This window comes from Nesoenas mayeri (assembly GCF_963082525.1).
Source record: "Nesoenas mayeri genome assembly, chromosome: 1".
NCBI classification, from domain to species: Eukaryota; Metazoa; Chordata; class Aves; order Columbiformes; family Columbidae; genus Nesoenas; species Nesoenas mayeri.
Window position 1 is genome coordinate 36926488 of NC_137541.1, and position 24972 is coordinate 36951459.

General features: G+C 40.7%; 1 protein-coding gene across 3 annotated transcripts; it reads left to right on the top strand.

The window, feature by feature from the left end:
* The first annotated feature begins 5509 nt into the window (after window positions 1-5509).
* HELB (DNA helicase B) lies at window positions 5510-24664 on the top strand. 3 transcript variants are annotated; one of them, XM_080348143.1, is made up of 13 exons: window positions 5510-5725; window positions 9575-9949; window positions 12148-12383; window positions 13709-14581; window positions 15443-15614; window positions 16394-16535; window positions 17526-17656; window positions 18668-18752; window positions 19950-20009; window positions 20585-20789; window positions 21646-21780; window positions 22010-22453; window positions 22982-24664. In XM_080348143.1, exons 1-13 carry the CDS (start codon window positions 5533-5535, stop codon window positions 23069-23071), a joined length of 3141 nt encoding a protein of 1046 aa, XP_080204269.1. In that variant the 5' UTR covers window positions 5510-5532; the 3' UTR covers window positions 23072-24664. The 3 variants fall into 3 exon arrangements, with proteins under 3 accessions (XP_080204269.1, XP_080204270.1, XP_080204271.1); XM_080348144.1 differs by having other exon boundaries at window positions 12148-12374; XM_080348145.1 differs by lacking the exon at window positions 5510-5725 and adding an exon at window positions 6676-6693.
* The last annotated feature ends 308 nt before the right edge of the window (window positions 24665-24972 follow it).

A 24972-nucleotide genomic window follows, 5' to 3' on the forward strand; every position in this document is an offset into this window, starting at 1 on the left:
TTGCTGTTTGACACAGAATTCTGGTTTCTATGTTAAATACCATGTGCCCTGAGGGAATGCTGAAACAGCTTCTGTATTATGATTCTTAAAGACAAAAGAAAGAGGATGCTGAGACTCAACACAAAGCTTTGAAATAAGAACCAGCAGCTAAGGCACAAAAAAAGTAATAACTGAACTTTTTTAAAAAGGCATTTCATTATAAAGGGCTAAATAGAGGACAATATGAGCTGTATAGAGGACTATAAACTTTATGACATTACCGAACATGTTTGCTTCCCCTCTACCTTTAAAAGACCTCTACACATCTTCTAAAGGTAGAGTATTTTGACATCTATTTCAAAGCATTTGCTCTGCACACTACGTCAAGTCTTCATCAGGGTTTTTTTGGATGATGAAAAGGATGTGTTGGTTTTTACATTCCTCTGAAGTCTTTAATAGGGAGCACTCCTGTGTCAGAACTTGGAATTAAATGCAAAGAACTTGTCTTGCTTCCTAAAGCTCTGATAATGCCAAGCATGTTTTCCAAGCATAGTTCAACATTATTGCTAATGCCATGGTTTATATTGGCAAAGTTCCAAGTCAAATCACTCCAGCTGTCCTGACCAGGGGGACCTATCCTACAACCCTCAAGTTTTTAGGAAGCTCATCTTCTAGACAATGATTAAGTACAGTGTAATATGATGTTCTTATAACAACTGTCACCTTTTTGTTTTTCCCCAATGTTGACATACATCTCAAGCTCTGCTAGTTTAATATCTAATAAAGTCTGTGAGACATACATATCTCATTCATGGCATGTTTGATATCTTCTGAAATTCATTGTCTGGGGAAAAAGCAATGTCTGTGGAATTATCACTTTCTTCCTTATCTATAGAAATATAATAGAATCACAGAATAGTTTGGGTTGGAAGGGACCTTCAAAGCTCATCTAGTCCAACCCCCTGCAATGAGCAGGGACATCTTCAACTAGATCAGGTTGCTCAGAGCCCTGTCCAGCCTGGCCTTGAATGTCTCCAGGGATGGGGCATCTACCACCTCCACCCTCATTATAAAAAATTTCTCCCTCATGTCCAGCCTAAATCTCCCTTCTTTTAGTTTAAAACTATTGCCCCTTGTCCTTTTGCAACAGGCCCTGCTAAAGTCTGTCCTCATCTTTCTTATAGGCCCCATTTAAGTACTGAAAGGCCACAATAAGGTCTCCCTAGAACCTTCTCCAGGCTGAGCAACCCCACCTCTCTCAGCCTGTCCTCACAGCAGAGCTGTTCCAGCCTCTGATCATTTCTGTGGCTCCTCTGGCCCCTCTCCAACAGGTCCATGTCTTTCCTGTACTGAGGGCTCCAGAGCTGGACACAGGACTCCAGGCGGGGTCTCACCAGAGCAGAGCAGAGGGGCAGAATCACCTCCCTTGACATGCTGGCCATGCTTCTTTTGATGCAGCCCAAGATATGATTTGCCTTCTGGGTTGCAAGTGTACATTGCCAGGTGATGTCCAATCCTTCATACAGCTGTGAAGAGATTTCACAAAAACTCTAGTAAGTGACAATTTCAATTGATCTGCAGTCAATTCACAGCCCCTCTTCACTAGCCACCACTCTCCATAAGCTTCTCTATGTTGGCATCTGTTTATGGGATCCTTGGACCTCCAAAATCACCATCATCTAGTATTAAACCATGCTGATGGTAGCTGACAATTTCTGGGCCTCATGTTGTCTTCCAGGAAGCTCATCACCAGCAGTAAGGATAACTCACTGTCCTTGGGGTCCAGCACTTGAATTTAGCATCTCAAGAGGCAGATAGGGTAGTTTGCTGTTGTCTATAATTTCCCTACCTCAAAAGTATTGCTGTGGAGATGTTTCCTCTACAGCACCCTGAAAAACCATAGGGAAAAGCAAAACCCTTCCATCTCAAGAGGAATGAAAGTTTAACCTCTCTGCTACTTCTGCCTCCTGACGTGGTATAGACATCACCTACTTTTATGTTCCGAGGGCTTCCTGTTGATGGTTCTGCAAGACAAACCCAGACTTACTTTTGGAGTTCAGCAGACATCCCAACAGAGAATCTTGGAGCAACAAATATCCAAATGAATCTGAGACAGAGATCCCCCCCAAATCCTGGTCAGACTCAAAGATGAGCTGCTAGTCAACCCTTTTAAGGAGATGAATGTCATGGCACAACACTGGTAGTAAATCTTATTTAATTCTGGGGGTTGGCATTAGTATAACCCTTCAGTGTATAAATGGTACCTGCCAGAATGTTCCGAAAATTTTTTCAGAGTAGGATTTCGAATACCCATTTAAAAGATGGAGATTTATATGTGCATAGTTTTTATTAAGTGAAAGCTTGTTATTGTGTGTCAAGACACAAAGCAGTAAGAGACAGCGCAAATGATCTCTCCTTTTTCATTTTGATTATTTGCTTTTTAGGGCTTTGTTGTTTTTTTTTTTTTCTCACTGAATGTAGCAATATTGAGTTCAAATTTATAAACAGATTTTTCCCCACGGACAGAAGAGTAATAACTCCTTTAGTGTCACGTCAGATTATACTCCAAGAGACATGAATTACCATGGCAGTGATATTACAATGCATTAGGAGGTAAAATCATAGGGTTGTCAAAGTGAGTTTTCCTTTTACAGTACTTCCTTGGCTTTTGGGGTGGAATTTAAAGTGAGACATGATGGAGAAAAAGCCAGTCCCCAAAGCTGATCTAAGATTTCAAAGTATTTTTCAAGCTATGATTTAAAACCTTCATGACAGAGTAATTTTTGACAGAAACTCCTGGCCTTGGGTTCACCTGCTTTTTAATGCTTAACAATTTTTTATTGCACATATGTGTTGTAAATTTCTGAATCTATACAACTGCTCATTTATTTTTATATTTTCCACTCTTACAACATGACTTTCATGGGTGAAATCCTTCTTGTATAAGAGTTAACAGTTTTACCATTGACGTCATAAAATCAAAGACGTACTTTAGCTTCTATTCTCCAGCTGCATGGGTAGCAGCATCGAATGTGGGGAAGAAAGCGAACCAAGCAGATGGGGAGCTCAAACTCAGCTACGCTGTGGTTATGAGCAAATAATTTAGTCCCAAACTTTCAAAAGGATCTTCTAATTCTCAATGCTTGACCATCTAGCTCTACTAAACCAATCTTACTTCACCTGAGCAGCAAATAGTCACATTTTTGAAAATCAAGGCTTAGCCATTTAAAGCAGGGCACACAGAAAGGCATTCATAATGAGGATGCATCTAACCCTCAGTATCTGTTCCTCAGTCTTTACGAAACAGGGTATTTCCTTAATGAAACGACAAAGAGGAGTTCAGCATGTCTAGTACAGACCATAGAAAAACAAGGAAATTCCAGTCAGGCTTGCTGAATACATTATTGAGTTTGTATTTTCAGAATAGACTGGGGCACTCAGACATCCAGTTTCACTTACACAAATACACAGTTAAATGTGGAATGATGTTTCATAAGAAAAAAGTATCTTAAAGCACTGATTCAAATGTATCACTGCATAACACTCTTAAGCACTTCAGTAAGCTATAATGCTTTACATTTTTTAAATTAACACGAATGTCTCTGTCCCCTTTCCTGCCTTCTTTTTATAGGCCATGTGTTTTCAGCCTCCCATGAAAAGGAGTTATATCATTATCTGTGAATCAGGCAGGAGAAAGAATATAGTTATTTAAAGTTAACTCACATAAGAACTGAAAACAACCATTTCAAGGCTCTATGTTTGCATGAGACTTGCAACTGGTTTTAAAAATCATAAAAGTTGTATTTACGCCTCTGTCTTTTTATAGGTATTAGTTGACACAATAACATAGGTATTCCCAGAAATGGCGAAGTGGCAGAGAGCAGGACAGAAGTACCATCCATGTTCCTGTGTCTGATAGAGCTGAAGGCCCCTCAGTTTTTTAAGGAGGAAGGTGGCAAAGAGCAGGTCATTCTTTGCAGGGTAGTCCTGTGGATGGAGAGGCTCCTGGATCATGCATGTGAAGGAGTCATGAAACAATGTGAAAAAGTCTTTTCACTTAGACCAAATGGGAATGTTGTATATCTGTATGTTTTATTATATATCACTTTTTCTGAACATCTGTACAAACAACTTTTGCTACCGTTTTGAAGGGTACGCCTATGCTGCTGACAGTCTGCCCAGCTTCTGAGAAGCTATCTGCTGCTGTGGCTGGACTGATACATTACTTGGTGTAATATCAGGCATTTCCATGTTGCACTTCGGTTTGGGGTGCAAAACCACCCAGTTACTTAGCTCCAAACAGGAGAATTCACTCGTCTTTGCACCAACAGCTACTGCTCTTGCCTCTCCTCTGACTGGTGTGCCAGCACAGGACACCTGCAGCGGATTGCGTGACATCAGTCCAAGGCAAAACAAAGGAGAAACTGGAAGAAAATACAGATGAAAAATTTAAGAGGGGGTAAATGAAAACATATGTCTCGGCAAAATGAATTTTATTTTTTGAAAAGAAACCTTATCAAATTAACTTAATTCTTTGATGAAAACATATACTAGATGATAGGGTGAACATGCAGATATACATTTTGTGTATGTATATCTGCCATTTTGTCAGACGTGACATTTCATTAAAAAAAATAGTGCCGCAAAATAACATGGCAAATATTAAACTGTTGCCTACTGGCCAGTGAAAATCAGTTTAAAACAAATCCTAGAAATATTTGCTTTCATCACCGAACAGCAGAATTTCTGGTGGACTTCAGGACATCAATACCAAACAAGATACATCCTGGTGTTTTCATTAATGAGATGCAAGAAAACATGAAACTACTTTTTGATAGTTTTAGAATAGACAAAGATCTGCCACGGTGAACAAAAAAGAAAACTAAGCAGCTGATGTGAATGGCCCAACTTCCAATCCAGGGAAGCGCAAGTGATTTTAAATAGGGACCACCTGGATGGCGATTTGCCAGTTATACATGTTACACTCCTTTGGAGGGACAGCTGGGTGATATAACACAATATACCGGGGATCTGCTTTTATGATTTGATGGTTTTGTGATTGGAGTCATGTCAAGACGCAGCATTATCACCTGATTTATGCCCAAACCGCACTGTTTCTGCAGTGGGGTAGCTATGCATGAGTACAAACCACGGCGGGGTGAGAGCTGTGAGTCAGGCTCAGCCCTGCCCGCGTCCAGCGCGCGTTTCTGCCACTCTTGAGGTCACATTCTCTGTCCCCCGCTGCACAGGCACCAATTTTGTGCGTTACCCATCACTTTACCGCAACTCACCGGCGGGGCTCCATCCGCCAGCACGGCCTGCACTCAGCCTGCCCCGCCACCGCCAGGAGGACAGCGGGGCCGCGGCCACCACCGACACCACCCCAGGGCCCAGCGGGCGACAACACATGACGACCGCTGATCCTGTTATCTCGTTACCCTTCGTCCCGTTATCATCTCGTCCCCTTCGGCCCGCCATCCCGCCCCACGTCTCCTTCCGCGCGGGGCGGGCGGAGGGATCCCGCGGGCGGGTGCGGTGCTGTAGTTCCCGGCCATGGCGGGGGCCGGCGGGCAGCGGGGGTTGGCGGCGGAGCTCTGGGGGGTGCTGCTGCCCCCGCGGCCGGCGGCGGCGGGCGAGGAGGAGGAGAGCGAGGAGGAGGCCGAGGAGGAGCCGCACTTGGAGGAGGCCGCACTCCTGGACGCTTCCGGGACGGAGCTGCAGGTCGCTCTGCCCCCGCGCCGAGCCGGTGAGGGGCGGCGGGTGGGCGGGCAGCCCCGTGTCCTCCTCCTGCTGGGGCGGGGGCGGGTTGTGGCGCTGCCTCGGGCACGGGCGCTGCAGCCGGCGGCGGCGGCCTCGGGCCTGGCCCCGCGGGTGCCCGCGGTGCGCGGCGCAAAGTGGCGGGCCCTGCAGCCTCCTGAGGGGCTGGGTGTTGCAGAGCGATGGACCCAGCGTGTTGCGGTGACACAGACATTTACAAGCGGTTTTACGAGTTATCAGCTTTTAGTAACCTTTTTGTAAGTGCTCTGTGTGCTCTCCACCTGCTCTGCAGACAGCATGGGGACGGTGGTTGATAGTTCGTGGTTGCAGAGATACAGTGGCTTCAAATTGGGCCCATCTTTTTGAACCACCCTGTAGAATGCTTTAAAAGTAAATGAAACCGAAACTGGCATCTGCACAGATATACTTTGCCCTTTCATATTGTAGGAAGCAATTATTTTACAAATATAATAGGCTCAGGCAGGATCTTTCAGCAAAGCAATTTTTTTGATAATGATATTGCAACACCAGGTGTTCTACCTAGAGGTAGGCACACATAATAGGGCAAAAAGCCCCTGCTTATATCCCCCCAAAATCCCGGCCGCAATTTCCCTCCCATGTTCCCCATTGGTTGGGTGCATCAGGGTTTGCAGACTACCAAACGCCTGCCTCAGTTTACATACAATACCCTTCCCCTTATCAGTCTATTGAAGATATGGATTCCTGGTACTTTGGCTACACTTCCCCCTAAATTAACTTATAAGTACAGGTGTCAGTATGCATACAGGTATCAGTATATATTCTGGAAAGAGACCGTGTTTTACATGAAGGATTCACAGTCCAGTGTCTCTCGGTCCTTCCCCCCTGCTGGGGTCAGGCAGCAGGTCCTCTGTTATGTGAAAACAACAGTTCTTTGTTAAACGTTCCTTAGAGTTATCAGCTTTTAGTAACCTTTTTGTAAATGCTCTGTGTGCTCTCCACCTGCTCTACAGACAGCATGGGGACGGTATCACAGTATGTTTGGGATTGGAAGGGACCTCAAAAGATCATCTAGTCCAATCCCGCTGCTGGAGCAGGAACGCCTAGGTGAGGTTGCACAGGAACATGTCCAGGTGGGTCTTGAATGTCTCCAGAGAAGGAGACTCCACAACCCCCCTGGGCAGCCTGTTCCAGTGTCTGTCACCCTCACTGAGAAGAAGTTTTTTCTCAAATTGAAGTGGAACCTCTTGTGTTCCAGCTTGATCCCATTGCCCCTTGTCCTATCATTGTTTGCCAACGAGAAGAGCCTGGCTCCATCCTCATGGCACTCACCCTTTATATATTTATAAACATTAATAAGGTCACCCCTCAGTCTCCTCTTCTCCAAACTAAAGAGCCCCAGCTCCCTCAGCCTTTCCTCATAAGGGAGGTGCTCCACTCCCTTAATCATCTTGGTTGCCCTACGCTGGACCCTCTCTAGCAGTTCCCTGTCCTTCTTGAACTGAGGGGCCCAGAACTGGACACAATATTCCAGATGGGGTCTCACCAGGGCAGAGTAGAGGGGAAGGAGGACCTCTCTTGATCTACTAACCAGCCCCCTTCTAATACACCCCAGGATGCCATTGGCCTTCCTGGGCACAAGGGCACAGTGCTGGCTCATGGTCATCCTGTTGTCCACCAGGATCCCCAGGTCCCTTTCCCCTACACTGCTCTCTAATATGTAATTTCCCAACCGATACTGGAACCTGGGGTTGTTCCTGCCCAGATGCAGGACTCTACACTTTTCCTTGTTAAATTTCATTAGGTTATTCCCCGCCCAACTCTCCAGCCTGTCTAGGTCTCGCTGGATGGCAGCACAGCCTTCTGGCGTGTCAGCCACTCCTCCCAGCTTAGTGTCATCAGCAAACTTGCTGATAGTACACTCTATTCCCTCGTCTAAGTCGTTAATGAATATATTGAATAATACTGGCCCCAGTACTGACCCCTGAGGTACTCCACTAGATACTGGTCTCCAACTAGACTCCGCACCATTGACTACCACTCTCTGGCTTCTCTCCTTAAGCCAGTTTGTAACCCACCTCACTACTCTATCGTCTAGACCACACCTCCGCAACTTAGCAACTAGGATGCTGTGGGAGACTGTGTCAAAGGCTTTACTGAAGTCAAGGTAGACCACATCCACGGCTCTGCCATCATCCATCCACCTTGTTACATTCTCATAAAAGGCTATGAGGTTGGTCAAGCATGACTTACCCTTGGTAAAGCCATGCTGACTGCCCCTAATAACCTTCTTATCCTTGATATGCCTTGAGATAGCACCAAGGATAAGTTGTTCCATTACTTTCCCAGGGACAGAGGTGAGGCTGACCGGTCTATAGTTACCCAGGTCCTCCTTCTTGCCCTTTTTGAAGATTGGAGTGACATTTGCTTTCCTCCAATCCTCGAGCACCTCTCCCGTTTCCCAAGACTTGGCAAAGATGATGGAGAGCGGTCCAGCAATGACCTCAGCCAGCTCCCTCAGCACTCGCGGATGCATCCCATCTGGACCCATGGATTTATGGATGTCCAGTGTATTTAATTGCTCCTTAACCCAGTCCTCATCAACTAAAGCAAGCTCCTCCATTGACCTGGCTTCATCTGAGGTCTCAGGGGTACAGGGCTCCCCAGGACAGCCTCCAGCAGAGTAGACAGAGACAAAGAAGGCATTCAGTAATTCTGCCTTCTCTGTATCTTCCGCCACCAGGGCACCCACCCCATTCCTCAGTGGGCCTACATTGCCTCTGGTATTAGTTTTATCTGCTATGTATTTGAAAAAGTTCTTTTTGCTGTCCTTGACCCCTCTCGCCAGCTGTAATTCTAAGGAGGCCGGTGGTTGATAGTTCGTGGTTGCAGAGATATAGTGACTTCAAATTGGGCCCATCTTTTTGAACCACCCTGTAGAATGCTTTAAAAGTAAATGAAATTGAAAGTGAGATCTGATTCCTGGTTCCTGCACAGATATATGTTGCCCGTTCATATAGTCATGTATTCCAGCAGTAAGAACTCAAAGTTTTTCCGGTTTATTTCTTTTACGGCATGTAAGGGTGTTGATAACTTGACATCAGTGGTTCCTTACTCTCTTTTCAGGACTTAGAAAAGCAGGCAACAGTGGAGCAACTTCTGCTTATCAAAAATATCTTATCCAAAAATTGTTTTAAAAACAGCAAAACTGGGCTATGTAACAAGGGGGAAAACAAGTAGAGAAGTCATAATAGACCTGAGACCTGCTGGTACTCTGCTCTGGTGAGAAACAGGTTCCTGCTAAATGTAGGGTACCTGCTTTGTCCTGGTGATAGAGTTTAGTCCCCACGCATGGGTCGGGGAATGGTGTGTTAATTTTTGTAAGGGTAAGAGGATGGAAAGAGGAGGCAAACCAGGTCATACGAAATGTTAAGACTTCGTTGTATTAATAGTTTATAATTTTGGTGGTTTCATTTGCAGGAAGTATTTGGTGTACAAATGTATCTGAAGAGCATACAGGCACCATGATGGAATACTTTGTGGCAGAACTGTTTAAAATTGAATTACAAACTTGGCATGAATGTTGTAATATTAAACCATATGCCAGTGTTTAATTAGCTTAATAAATATTCATACACAAGTTTAATTTTGTACTTCTGACACTTAGAGAAGCTTGTTTCTGAGGTTGGTTTTGCTTTTGTTTTTAAATATTACTGGAAGGCCTGACATCAGGAAGTCTATGAAAACCCTGGCTTTACTGCTGCAACTTACACACAAGACCTAAATAAGCTTTAAACAAACAAAATAACCTTTATGATTATCAATTAACAAAAGTTTTATTTTTCTTTTGATGATGCAGTTGTTATACAAGAAGAGAACTCCAAAAAGGAGTATGAAGTACTTGGACGTTTTCCCTTAGTTGCCCCTTGGTGGAGAGTCAATGTTAAAGTTAAAAAAGTGGGACCGAAGTACTTTGTGCAAGGATATCCATCGTATTTTCTGCGGACTGATATAGAAGAAAACAACCGACAAGTCTTTTCACTCTTTCTTAAGGAATGTGCTGTTCCTGAGTATTTTATAGGCAAGTTTTTTACGTGGCTTCCTACGGAGTCTATGCTGAGTTTTAGAAATCTTGAAGAAAAACTAAAAGAATTCCAAGCTTCACATTTACAGACAGGGCAGAAACAAGGAGAAACCAAGGATTACGATATCTTCTACTATGTTTTGAAATCATGTAGGTATATCCTGTGCTATTTTGTTTTACACACTAATGAGTTCTATCTCAGATACTGTGTTCAAGCTAAGATGTATTCAAAAGAAGTCTATATTCAAATAAGTTTTTAACATGCAAAGATTCTTCTTATTTTTAAATGTGAGGACAGTGGGACAGCTGACCAATTAAAGATAGGTGTACAGTTAGAAATAAGTAAGGAGTTCCCTGAATTCTGTAGGCTCACTAAGTAGAATTGTCTATGCTAGCCACATTTTATAGTTTATTCAGACAAAATGAGGCTTAAAAAATGGGTTCAGCACTGCTTAAACGTGGTGGTATGGCTTTTCAGGACAAATACATGCTCAGAAATAGTATAGCAACTTCTTTGTAGTGCAGAGGAACCGGGTATGAATTAAGCATAGTCCAAAGCAGCTGCGCTAACTAGGCTAAGTGTATTTGGATCCTGCCCGTCAGCAGATTGATACAGCTGGGGAGCAGAGTGTGGAAATGCTGGAGTGTCCCCACATGAAGATAGTTCAGGGCTGCTGGGGGTCCTGTTGTGGACTATGTTGGCGTGACTACATGCCTGTATTCCTGCCGGATGAAATGGTGTGTTCCAGTTGCACACCTGGGGTACTCCAGCCCTGAATCGGCATTGAGTCTGTGGGACCAGGCTATAGCTGATCTAAAGCAAAACTCCCAAATACAGAAAGTCCAGATGTCGGAGTGGTGTCTCAAGCACTAGCTCTCTTGTTTTGCTCCTGTGATCTGTTTTGGTGCATAACTCTGTGCAGACAGGTTGGGTGCAAAGTCTTCCAGTCCCTGTTTACTGGGCAGTGTCAGGTCACCAGATGAAGGTGACTGTTGAGGAAGTCGAATCATGTCTAACTTGAAAGTTGAGAGCTTCAGCTAGACTTGAGCTTACTTTACTCCAAATCACATGTGCAAGGACTGTGATTTTCACAGTTCTATAGACTTTCAGACTTTTTTTTCTGTTTTAGTAATGGTAGAAAAGTTCTTAATCCCTGCTTACAGACTTCAGATCTTTTCATGACCACAAAGGGATGGGAATCTATACTGGTAGAAACTCAATCTAATTAGCTGCGTGAGTTTTAATAGGATATAGGGATCACTTTTGATTGAAGCTTGTCCAGTGTGTTCATGAATCTTTAGGGTTGAAGATCAGACAGTATGCCTGGGTATCCTGTTCACTCTTGTAGCTGGCGTATTTTTCCTATTATCTAACTGAAATTACTTTGCTACAAATTAAGCTTTCTTTTTTCTTTATTGTTGGACAATAGAAACAACAACCCACCCACCTGTATGTCATGTTGCTATTATTACTGTTGACTTTTTTTTTGGTGGTTGTTAAGTGTTGTGAGCTCAAGCAGTTTGTTCCTCAAGCCTTCATGATATTTTTCTGTGAAAATTGTGTTGATTCTCCATGTGTAAATTAAATACTTGCTATGAAGGGAAAAGGTTTTATCTTTGCCTTTCTGTAGGTAAGACAGTGATCATAAAACGTACTTAACTGAGAAAAAATAGTGGTTTAGATTTGGAACTATGAAGTTTCCTTAACACTTAATTTAAAATTGCATTATTTTTTTCTTGCCAAGAGATTAAAGTTTCTCTTTCTTCTGAAATTTGTCTCACTTTCTTTCAAAAAACATTTTTTAGAGCCAGGCAGTTTCATTATCCCCCTTTTGCAGATCCCAAAACTGATACAAAAAGGGAAAGTCATAGCTTAAGTTTGGGGTCATTGAGAAAGCCAATGGAGAGCACTGTTTCCTAAGTTCTTCTACTGATCTGATAATACAAATTTAGAAACTTCTTGTTTTGGATTTTAACCATGCCTCTGTCTATCTGTATGAAAATTATCTTTTGGTAAGAGGCAGGTGTGGTGAGGTCTGAACTGACTTTCGACAAAATGCTATTGAGCATGCAGTGTAAACCGAACATACAATACATATTTTCCAAATTAGTACATTTAATTGTGGTTTTTGTCTTCTGTTTACATTATTTTTTTCCCAAGGCAGTTCAGGGAAAACAGACTTTAAAAAAAACTGGAAAAGGATTACAAAGAATAAGAACCTGAAAGAAATAAGGGATTTTTTTGGATCTAGAGGAGGCAGAAGGATAATAGCCAGAGTCAGCTTTAATTACCTTTACAAATACGCTTGTGTATTGCTTAAAACTTCCTTGGCTTATTGTTCATACAGTTGCAGGAAAGGCAGTGTTGGTAGCTCTGACTTTTCCAATGATACTGGAATTCTTGCCAATTCTTCTGCCACGCCATTTTTGCTCTCTGTTGGATATGGTGCAATTGCAAGGAAAGACTGAAGAAAACAATGGCATGGATGGTGAGGAACTATGTTTTCAAGACCCAATGTTAACAAAGTTGGATGAGATATTAAAGAATGAGCCCTGGAAGCTTGGATTCAGCAGGGTAAGTAGTGTTAAGCAGGATAAAAAATGTGTTTATGTTTGATCTTTGTTAGAACACAGTGCTGTCTCAGATCAACTGGGCATTAGTAGAAGTTAAGGTTGGTTCATTTGGAAATGGATGATTTACTGAGCTTAGTTTTAGCAAAGTTGTGGGGGTTTGTTTTGTCTGGGTTTTTTTTCCAGTTTATCTACAATAAATCAGTCTCAGAAGATTTTAAAGGTGATTTCATTACAATCATTTGTTTAGTCTGTTCTACAAGGAACAGAAAATTAAATACTTGAGGTAATTAGGCCAAAACTAAGAAAGCAAATTTAAAACCCTCAATTGTTTGATTCAGCTTTATACCAGCAAAGGAGATTTTATGTTCTTAATACATAAAACAGTATCTACACTTTCACAGTAAGGTAGATAAGTTACTCTGGTCTAGTTCTTCCTCGCTTTTACACTGGGGTTTGCGGTCGCTGCTCCTGACCTTGTTTCCCTTTGCTCCGCTTGGCTGTGCAGCTTTGCTGCTGCCCCTCACCTGGGCGCTCCTGTGGCCCACCTGGGAGCCAGAGCCTAATAGCTGAGAAAGGTGATTAGTTCATCCCTCTGCTTCAGCCCCCAGATGTTCTGACTTGTCTTTAAGACCTCCAATTTCAGAGATTCAGCAGTCTAGCCAGGTATTTCACATCCTTTCCTTTAAAAAGCTTTTCTTGGTGTCCAGTTTGACTATTCCTTGATGCAATGTGGACTTGTTGCTCTCTTATTTCTTGTACCAAGGACCTGCATTCTCACTGCAGATTTTTACTGCTTGAAGACTCTCTTTAGCTATTTCTCTTAAGGCTTAGCAAGTCAAATTAATTCTTCTTTCCCTCAATAGTTATCTTTTTTTGTTGCGCATCTCAGTCTTTCACTGTTTTGCAGTAGTCTCTGTAAAGGTTGTGTATTTCTGGAAGTAGCGTGGGCAGAATATGGTGCAGTGTTTTGGCTAATGCCTTTCCTGTGCTCTGCTTTTACAGTTGTTTGTGCCTTTAATTAAAATTGTGGTAACTAGGTGTGCACAAATTCTCCCTAATACCCAGTTTCTGTGCCAGGCCGTTGATTTTTAAAGTTTCTGCTTTGTATAGAAAAGTAACCAAGAGGAGTTATCATTCCATCTTACTTCTAAATATCTTGCTTTCATATCGCTTGGGAAGCATTACAACTTCGTACATTATGAAATATACATACATATGTGTAGACTTCCACCCTCTGAATTGCAATTAGTGTTTACTAGGAGGATTGTTATTCCGCAAGAGGCTAACATCCTCTGAAATAAATATATATTTGCTTTTATTCTTTTGGGGGAGAAGATTACTTATAGGGAACTGAAGCTTTCTTACTGTGAGGCAACATGGGCCACCTTCTGCCAGTGTGAGCATCTCCTCTGGAAGATTCCTGACTTGCAGAAAAATGCATTAATTCTGTATGATCAACTCAAGAGAAAGTGTAGAGAAATGGGACACACTTACGAAGATCAAGATGAATTAGCTCGTTTTGTATCTAAAGATATGTCCATTGAGCATGCTTGGCAGTCTCTTGAGTTTTTGAAAGATCAGAACATAGTGATTAGGGAGAAAACACTGGTGTTTCTGCCTGATCTTTACAAATCTGAAAAAGACATTGCAAGGTATATAGGTGACCTTCTGTCAAACAGCTCATGGCAACTGGATGTTGATGTGGGAAAGATACTTAACATTTCTGAGACATCAAGAGAAACAGCAGATAACAAAATGAATGGTACCCAGGATCATGAAATAGAACATCTGAAGGAAAATAATCTGGACAATCATAACTCTGAAAATAATGTTCCTGAAAAGGAGGTGGAGTGTGCACCTGACACCCAGAGTAAAGCAAAGGTAGACTTGGATCAGGTGATTGCTGTGCAAAGGATTTGTTCCAATCCTGTCACAATCATAAGTGGAAAAGGAGGCTGTGGGAAGAGTACAATAGTTAGCTGCCTTTTTCGGCACTTAAAGCAGATGGAAAAAGAAGTGGAAGCAGCTTCTAAGGACTTTGAAGAAGACCTGGATGCGTCTGAGGAATGGAATACCTTTGATCATCATTACGAGCCAGAGAATATGTACACACAAAAAATTTTGAATGTGCTATTTACTGCACCTACAGGGAGGGCAGCGAGCCTTTTGAGTGAAAAAACTAAGCTTCCTGCATATACACTGCATCAGGTAAGGAATTAAGGAATTATATTTTTTATGTATTTTCTAAAAATGGTGTTCTGAAAGACCTTTTGGCACTGTCCATTCTTGTCTTGAAAAAAAAAGAAGCTTGTTATTGAACTTCTATCATAAAATTTGTAACTATTAATGGTAATGCTTAGGTACAGCTTGTCAGCATTTGAAGGTCAGTGTTACATTATGGGGAATCATAAATCAATACTTTGAAATACATTACTTGCCTTGCCTTTTTTTTTTCCCCGTACTTATGCACATACAGGAAGAGATCAGTAGTGTGGGATTGAATAATGAGATAAATTCCATTCACACTGTGTTTTCTTAATTATTATTAAATATTGTTCAGTTGTTTTTAGAAAAAAAGTAGGAAGCAAACTCTTTGTTAATAAACTTAGGTTAAGTCTATACTGTCCCAGGTAGTGGAAGGTGACAAGAAGATGCTGGAACTGTGGAATAACTTGTATAAATGAAAATCATAACATAAAAAAATACTGTGGACTTGTTTTGTCTTTGGGGACAGGATAGCTGCCTGTTCCCTTCCCCCTGCAGTGTTGGGGATGGATTACTGTCTGCAAGTTGTAGTAGGAGGTTTCTAATACTGAGCAACCTCATGGCTGACCTTATATCCTTTAGCGTCCCTGCAGAACAAAAAAAAAGGATACATTTCTGTGCTTTTATGTAAGTAGGTGTTGATAGTCTCAGCTTGAAATGTATTCACCAAAGAGTCTTTACAGGTTGAAGTTCAGAATTTCAGGTAATAGCTCTAAATACAGCATTAGAAGATACCACACTCTGACTACCTTTGTAAGACAGTTTATTATTGTCAGAGCCTGATTTATTTTGGTTTGTTTCTAGATCATCTACAGTTTTAAATCATGGAGGCGGACCGAACAAGTACAGCCGTGGAAGTTTGCTACTGTGACGGTTCTGATTGTGGATGAAGGAAGTTTGGTGTCTGTACGCATTCTCAGTTTAGTTTTAAAACTCTTGTGTGAGCATGCTCAGCTTGCCAAACTTATTATTCTAGGTAAGTGAAACAAAAAAAGTTAGTATTATACAATGTGTAATAATACACAATATACAGTGTAAGTATCAGAACTGCTGCTGGTCTCACTGAGTGTCTTAAATAGTGCAGAATGTGCCATTGTTCTGTACTTGGATATTTGTGCTTATTCATAAGGTCAGATGAGAAAGACCGGGCTGTTCAACAGTTTTCCATATCAACTGTCAGCATGGAAGTATCAGTATCTGTTTAGCAATGTTTTGTGTGATTCTGAAAGTATTATGACTTTTGTGTTGTAGCTTATTACATCTTGCAGCTGGATAGAAACTAGTGTTAGCATATTCTTCAGATGCTGGAAGGGAGGTTTCATGTTGTTTAATGCTAGAATCATCTTTTAATTCAGAAAGGAAAATAAGGAAGTGTAAAATCAAAATTTTCTGCTTTTTCAGAGGTTTGCTTTTTGGCTTGCCACTTATGGCATTAATTCTTAAATACGTAACTTTCAAAATGTGTTTGAATAAGATGTGATCACTGTCAGTGTTCATCATACAGAGTGGTTTGAATGTGCTAGTAAGGCATTACTGAGACAGGAATATGAAAAATTTAGACTACATTACAGACTCATTCCCCAAACAAAGTTTCTTGGATTATTGACAGCTTCATTTCATGTGAATTGTATTGAGGAAGCATGTTACTGTGTGGAGATTTGAATGTTTGTTAATTCCACAGGGCTTTTTTCAAGACAGTTTTTCACAGATGTTGTGTTGGTGCTTCTCACAAATACTGATGTGCTTTGTGTTCAGGTGACACTAGGCAGCTACCAAGCATAGACCCAGGAAACATGTTAGCTGATATCTTTGAGGGTCTGAAATCAAGAGGCCTTTCTGTGGAACTGCGAACTAATCACAGAGCTGAATCGCAGCTGATTGTAGATAATGCCTCAAGGTAGGATTTCCTTGTGTATATAAGAAGCATCCTTGTAGTAGATCTGGTCATGTATCTGTAGAACAGTGGTGTGTCCAGATTTGACTCTATAGTACTGCTTCTGTTACAGTTTCTTATTCAAAATCAGTAACACTGGATTTTAAAAGCAAACAATCCAACCACCAAAACAACAACAAAGCTCACAGATCTTTCCAGGAGTATGTGTGTTGTACAACAACATGTGTGTGCTGGAATACTGCCAAATTTTATGGGATGTAGTTCACTATCAAATGCCCTCTGCTGTTTCCAGATCACTTGTGCATGCACAAATTACTTTTTTGCTGTCTGAAATTACTTAGAATTGCTTCTCTAAAAAGGAAATCTTAAAGACCTTGCTGGTAAGTGTGGCAACAGCTAAAAAAGGCTGAATTACATTGAGAGTTTAGATGTCAAGGGCCATTAAATCATAGTTTCTTTTTATATTTTGCTGTATTAATACCTAGAACCTGTAAGTGTTTCCAACATTTGCATTACTTCTGGTCTGGTAGTAATCCAGTTACTCAATGAATTATTTATTTTTAAACATCAAACAACAAAATCTAGGTCTTAAGTGTCCAAGACCTTTTGATGTTGGTTAGAATTTGAGTACTCTGAACATTTGCAAGCTGCTCAGAACTATGAAGTGTTTTATAAACATCCTTGCTTTTTTTTTGGGGGGGGGGCGGGGCGGGAAGTAACACATCCGTGCTACTTCAGTCTGCTCCCATGTGAAGAACTGTATAGGTAACACTAAGTATGTACTGCAGTGCTCAAGTGTTTATGGAATAAATGATCAATTTTTAAACTAAGTCATGGTGAAATTAAGTTATGCTCAGAAGAAAGTTTTTGTTGTGTGTCGTGTAGATGACCAGAAATTCATAGATGTTGAACTTAAGGCTGATGCAGATGATAACACTGGAGTCTTTTAATTGGAAATAATTTTTGTTCTGTTTTCCTTTCACTCCGGTCAAGAATCTCTCACCGGAAGCTTCCTGAATTTGATGAGGTGCTGAAAGTCTCTCGCTGGAATGAGGAATTGACAATGCCAAGCCCAGAGAAGAAATTCATTCTTATCGCTTTGCCCGCTGACTGGGGTTGTGATGGTACGTGTGTCCAGCCAGTTTGTAATCTTGAGTTTCCCTTTGGCAAAGCATAGACTGGCTGGAACTAACATTTTGGAAGATTTTAGTCTGGCTTTGTTTGTAGTAAGAATTTAAATGCTAGATCCATGGTTTACCTTTTGCCTTGTGTATGCGCACACAGCCAGACCCATTAGTGCAAAGGAGATGCTGTTGAGCTCCACCTCACCTGTTGCGTTTTGAAATGGGGACGATGCAGCTTCCACCAGTGTAATCAAATGTGATCGTCTTTTTATGTTGTAGCCGGAGCTCTCAAGCCTTAAAAGATTAAGTTTTTCAATGGTGAATCATTTGAGTAAACGGCATCTTTAATGGGATGGTGTGATGGGACAGCAATGCGCTCCCAACTCTTGAATCAAGTTAGGAAAATGGAAGAAGAGGAGACACGAGAATTTCTTTCAGAATATTTTGGGATCAGGGTTAGGACATTGGTTTAGGGTTTTTTTGACCTTTGTCAGATAAGTAGATTGAGTGGTCCCTGCTTTATATGCATGAAAAATCTTCAAGGGGGATGTTGAAAAAAAAATAGTGCAAATATGATCATTTTACTGTAGGAACTTACTCAGCGAACAGAATATTAAAAACTGATTTCTTCAGTGAAATCTAAATGTATAAGTCTGTGGCTTAAAATGCTCTATCTTTACCTATTTAATGTGCTATAGTAAAACTTTATTTTGCATGAAATATGCTCTATGCAGCTGTTTAACACTGAGACATAAAAGTTTTTCTCCTGAATCGCTCTTGTCTCTCAGATTTTAAATAGTCAGATACTTTTTTTGGGCAAGTATATATGTGGGTGTTTTGTGGTGTGTTTTTTTTTTTGAAAGGGATGTGTTTAGTTTTTGTTATTGTTGTAAACAAGCTGAAATGCCATTGAAGCAAGAAATAAGCAAAATCAATTTCATATTGAATTATGGGGTTTTTTTTGTTAAATTGTTCTGTATATTTTTATGCCTTTTATGTCTTCTAAAACAGATTTGCAAACTGCCATAAAGACTTTACTTAAAAAAGGACCGGGATTGCAGGATGCCAAACAATCGCAGTTCATTGCTTTCCGAAGGTAACGGCGCGTGCAGGCAGACATTGAAAAAATCCTCGCCAGCAGCCACAATCTAAAAATAGCTGAATGTGTTGAGTTTGAAAGACTAGTGGCAATACCGTAAAACTGCTAGAGAGAACAACAGCCTGGGTGTCTTTTCCTGTACCTTCTGGTTGCCCCCAGTCAATCCATGGAGAGTCGCTTCATTTTTCTATAAACTTAATGTTATTTTGCATCATGATTTCTGCCCTTGTGTTCATCTGTACTGTTTATATTAAAGAAGCAAAGGATGAACATAAGTGATCAGTTTTTGTAGTAGATTCTGAGAGCCTTTGCTCTGGTGTTTGCTAACAGTGCAGTGTTCTTCAGGAATGAAGGATGAGGGCTTAATTGCAGGGGAAACCCACAAAATACAAAGACATTTCTATATTTGAATGTGTCCCATCGTGGCAGATGTGAATTCCGGGGTGTGTGATGGAACATACAACCTGCTGTCCATGCACGCTTCTGTGACGGGGACACTGACCAAATGACGGAAGATATTTACATTTAGATCGTATGATGAGGACCAGATTTAGCTATATAATCTGATGAGCAGTGGTGAATGCATACAGTTTGGGTGTTTGGAAGCACAAGACTTGTCATTTAAGAAGGGTGAGGTGTAGGGCTCTGATGCGCTTTGAGGAAAGCCTGGCAAGGCTGGTGATCACCTATAATGGGAACCGTCACAGGAGCGGGAATAGCATGGATGGCCTTGCAGAAGCACTGAAGGGATAACTGGGATGTCCAGTACTACCAGTACCCCGTAAACTCACACTCCTGCACAAAAGGGTACTTAATCTGCATTTAAAATACCAGGTCTTTAAAAGGCAAATAAGTCTTCTGACTATTTTTAATACATCCACAGACAGAAAATAATATAATCCAGGCTTTGTTTTTTGTTTAGTTTTCTTCATCTTAAAACCAAATCTAGTTAATCTAGATATGCATTGCAAACACCCTGGCCTCACTTTCTGTGGTATTTAGGCAAAACTGTTCCTTTACTGCTCTGTCTTCTAAACTCTGGATCAGCGATTGGTTTTAATTGTTGGTGGAAGATCATCATATCTAAAGCAGGCCCTTTCCATTGTTTATAAATTAATGCTAATGTGACATTACACATAATTGTATGTTTTGTACATCGTGATTTTGTTCATGTTCTTGTTTTGTGTGGCTTAGGCAAGATTGCGATCTAATAAATGAACTTTGTTGCCAACACTATTCAGATCATCTAACCAGGTAAGCCAGCGTCTTGCAATTTTTCTTGTGAACGATCTCACTTTGGTTTTGAAAGTGTCACAGCCAGGCCAGCAACCTAAAACATGATTGTAAAACTTTTAATGTTTCATCTAGATCTGATTATTTACATTAGAAATAATTCATATAATAGTCTTTCTTTGATGGGTTAATCTCAGCCCAGTTTATGAAGAGATAGAACATAAACCTTTTGCCTTTCCTTTGAATTGTCACTGTGTGAATTCCAATATTTTGAGTTGCTGTTGAATATTCAAAATTGACATAAAAGCAACTTAAAAAAACCTCAAGGTGTTGATTGGTTTTTGCAACTGTATGATTTCTAAATAGATTCTGCCTTATTTTTGGAAGCAGGATTTTGGTGCTACTCTGTATTACTTTTTTACCACAAGGTTTTACAAAAGTTCAAGAAACATCTTTTCGATGTGTGTTGTCTTAACTGTTTTGAACATTATTAAGGTTTTTAATCCACCCCAAGTATCAGGAGGGGAAAGCAACTGAGAGATAGTAAATGCGTACTTTGTAAATACATTTATCCCTTTTTTCCTTCTCTGGCCTAGAGACCATAAAAAACGCCTTTTATTTCAAATTGGTGACAAGATTTCCTGCACACGGAACACATATCTCAAGGATCTCTTGCCAGACCCGGGTTTCAGAGAGGATCCCAATCACCGTGAATGCAACAGTGGAGAAACCACCCTGACTAGAGAGGCTGCTGACGAGGGCAAACGACTGTGCAATGGAGATATATTTTTCATAACAGAGGTGAGTCCTTGCTGCAAGGGCTTGCACAAAAATCAGTGGTGACTGATTCAGTCCTTATTGAATCCCCAGAGCAAAACAATTCACACTTTAAAATTTTAGTCAGAATATTCATATATACTTAGTTCTTCTGCTAAACTACCATGTGAAAGGCAGGAAAGAAGCAGACTCAAAATAGAGAATTAAAAAATCTCTGGGCTTTTTTGTACAATGTGTTCCAATTGGTCTGCTCGTGTCCAGTGTAAATGAACTCTGTAAATACTCACGTATATTGTCATTTAAATGCATAATGTTTTGGATACAGGGAGAAACTTAGTCTTAAATAAAGAGTAGAGCTAATGTTACAGCTTGAGCTCTCCCCTGGCAGAAAACTAAGCTGACCAAAAAATACAGCAACAAAAAACCTCTGTATTGTTTTTGCGGGGTTCAGTGAGTTAACTCGGCAAAGGGTTGGGTGAAAGTATCGATATTTGTGCTTGGGAAATAGGAACCACCCCGGGTTCGTGGCGCAGAGTAGGCTCTTCCCCGGCTGTGGCAACAAATTGTTCAGCGGCCTCACTGGTACGTGTCACTGTACCCTACGCTAATCAAAGTTTTCTGGGGGTTAAAACGGTCTTTCTCAGCATTTTTCTTGCTAAACGGAAGGTGTAAGGGTAGCCCTGTACGGTCAAACTATTTTCCTTGAAGATGTGGTCAGTGAAAGAGGTTTAGCATCTTCTGAAAGTATTTCACTCGGCTGACATTGCAGCTATTGTAATTTCAGGGAGAACTGGCATATGGACACAGGCAGATGTATAGGCATCCATCAGAATGCTGACAGGAGCTACTGCTGAGTGTTCTTCTGATATTATTTCTTTAGGATGTAGAAATTGATAAACAGCGTTTGCTGACCATCAGCAGCACGTACGGCTCCACGTTCACTGTGCGGTATAAGGCCCTGAAGAAGCTGTGTCATATCAAACACGCGTGGGCCAGAACTATTCACACGTTTCAGGTAAAAATAAAGAAGCTACGAGCTGAGAAAATGTTCTCATAGCTTTATCTTTCTAATGCACTGTCTTGTCACGTGAAAGGGTCAGAAGCTCTCTTGAAACTAAAATTCCTTGAATAGGAATATTCTTGAGAGTGTCTGCAGTTTTCTCCAACTTCCTTGTTCTTGTCCTTTATTTTTAACCTGCTTACTGGAGGTTTCCTTTGACAAGGTGTCCTTAAACATTTTTCAGGGTTCCGAGGAAAAGACTGTTGTCTACGTGGTGGGCAATCCTGGCCGCCAGCACTGGCAGCACGTGTACACAGCCGTGACCAGAGGACGCTGCCGCGTCTACATTGTAGCTGAAGAGACGCACCTCAGGAGAGCGGTCACCAACAAGAACGTGCCCAGGAAAACTCGCTTACAGAGGTTTTTGAGAGAGGCGGTCGCGGAAACAAGCAACTGTCCCAGCCAAACTTCCTCTCCGCTGACAAAGAGCCAGCAAAATCAAGAGCTTGAGACAGGGTCTGCTGCTGTGACTCAAGGCGCTCCTGACCCCCCTGAACCTCTGGCTGACTTGAAGCAGGAAGGGTCAGCAGTTCTCAATAAAGGGCTGATGGGCCATTTCCAGCAAAGTCCGTGTAAGAGACAGCACAGTCTTGCAGAGAACTCTGAGGATGCTGTGAAAAAACCTTCTGTAAGTATCTCCTGACCCAGAAAATTTTAAACACATTTTTGTGCTCTCACCACCCCCAAGTAGTCCAGATACTCTTATGATTCTTTTATTTCTATTTAACAATTTTCAAGATGACCAGGTGAAGAATTGCTGAATGAATTGGTGCAGTAGTCAAGTTTGGCAGATATTTTCCCAAAATAATATATGACCAATAGGGGAAAAAGAAGTTATAATGTCAGTAGAAGTAAATGTATACATCTTATTACTCACTGGAGTGATCTGCTGGCTGGCATAGCCTGTATGACCTTATTGTTTGTGCACAGAAGTCAATTTTTAGCAGCTGACCTGATGTGAAAGATTTACATATAATTTCATCATTGAAGTAGATACATTTTTATCTGTAAAGCGTGTTTATAGGTTGTGTTTTTATTCATTATATCTCATTTCTGAGCTCTGTCATGGGGAAACAGCTTTTTTTGGTTTTTGACAATGATGTTACTGTATTTTAGTTTTGCTTCAAACTCTGGTAACTTGTTTTTGTTTTGACAGGAAACAGTAGAAGATTCCCCACTTGGGTCTTCCAGACTTAAGAGTCTAACTTTGGGACAGCCAACTGCCAGGAAGCTTTTCAAAAGCTAACAAACAATTAACTGACTCTGTTACAAATGTACCTGGTTCGCTCAAGATTTTTGGAAGTGAGAAGCTGGGTATGCAGGTGCTTTTCAAAGGCTTTTCTGCAGTTGCACGTTCTAGGAAGAACAGCCTGTTTTAAAGTGAACCACGTCTATTTTCAGTGATCTGTTTTTACTAAGAGAGTCTTTGGTGTGTTAGTTTTCAAAAACTGTATTGATTGTTTTGTTCTGGTGAAGAATGCACTAACAGATCTTACAGGATCTAGAAGCTCCCTTAGAAAACACGTGTGGATTTCTTGGATTAAAGACTCCAGCCATCCATACCAAGATGTACGTACGCATCTCCTCATGCTACAGCACTGATAAGAAGCCCTTACTGATGCACCAAAATTTGTTTGCTCTTGAGTCAAAAAAATAGTTTACGAAGGAGACTTCACATTTTTCTAATGTGGCAGAATTATGGGCATGAAGTTTGATGGATTATGGATTTTAATCTTGTTAGAAATAGAACGAGAAAGTTGCAATCAATCAGTGACATAATTTTTTTCCACTTTGTACTTGAAAGAGATGTAAAACTTGGCATTGCTTCTCCACCTAATAGATGCCAATAATGCTCTTCGTAAGAAAAGCAAAATTCCAAGTTCAAATCACATCCCATTTTCACCCTTTTTTGTGTACTATGTGACTTGCTGCATTGTAATTTCTGAGATTAATAAGATGAAGGTTTGTTCAAACTTCAGACAAATTGGGCTAAAATTTGGACAGCTTACTTTTAACGTTTTTAATGCATATAGCAGGAACAAGTGTACCACAAAGGTAAAGATGGGATTTTTGCTAAAACTTTGTATTTTTTCTACATATTTTTTCCCAAGTAGAAGAATACTACCTCATTTTTAATGTCTTTAAATCACTGTTTATTTCAATTTATACAGTTTTTCCATACAAATATTTGCAACAGTTTGAATTTCAAAAAACATAACATAGACGATAAATATCATGCTATTAAAGTATTAAATTTGTACAAAAATACTTTACAGTTTAATACTTATTTGTTACAAATAAAAATACATATTTAAGTGACTCATGAACATATTTTTTTTACATGGTTCAGCATCGAATGTCATTCTGGCCTTTTCTGGCAGTGCTGAAATAGAAATCAGAGATTTTTGTGTGTTGGGGGGGCAGGTGAGCTTGTTCATGGATTGGAAACAGCAACGGGGTTACAGTTAAACAGGTTCAATTGACCAGAAACAACTCTGTAAAGTGATTGCTTAGAATATGGAGACTCTACAAATGTACAAATCCAGTATCTTTATATTCACCAATAACAATAATTACCAAGAACAACTTCAATACCGGAATAAACCAAAGCAGCTGCTGGTGAGCGTATAAAGCAACTGGCAGTATTTTATTGCTTGGGGGGGGAGAGGGGAGAGAATTTGTGTGATGTGTTTGTAAAATATATTTACAATTTTAAATTCTAAAAATGTGTTGCAGGGGGAAATGTTTATCATAAAGAAAGCTGAAACCAAAGCATATTAAATAGGACTTTTGTCCTTTCAGTAAATTGACTTATAAAGCTCATCTGTGACAGTACAAATTTACAGGTTTATGGATCATTAAAGAGCTTTTGTATCAATCTTCTGCTGACATAGTTTAAAAAAAAGCCATTCTCTTTTAAAACCTTTCTCATTTGTTCGAATTCATTTCAGTTTTGTCAGTAATCCTCCTTCGGAGGTTTTATCCCACTAAAAAAGTCTCTGCTTAAAAATCCCCAGGGCTTGCAAGACATACCATTAAATATTTCATTGCATAGGGAATAACATACCTTCTAACAGAATTTACCAACATGGGGGAGCAACGTTCACCGCAGCTTCCTACAAGCATTTTCTTAAAACATCTCAAAGG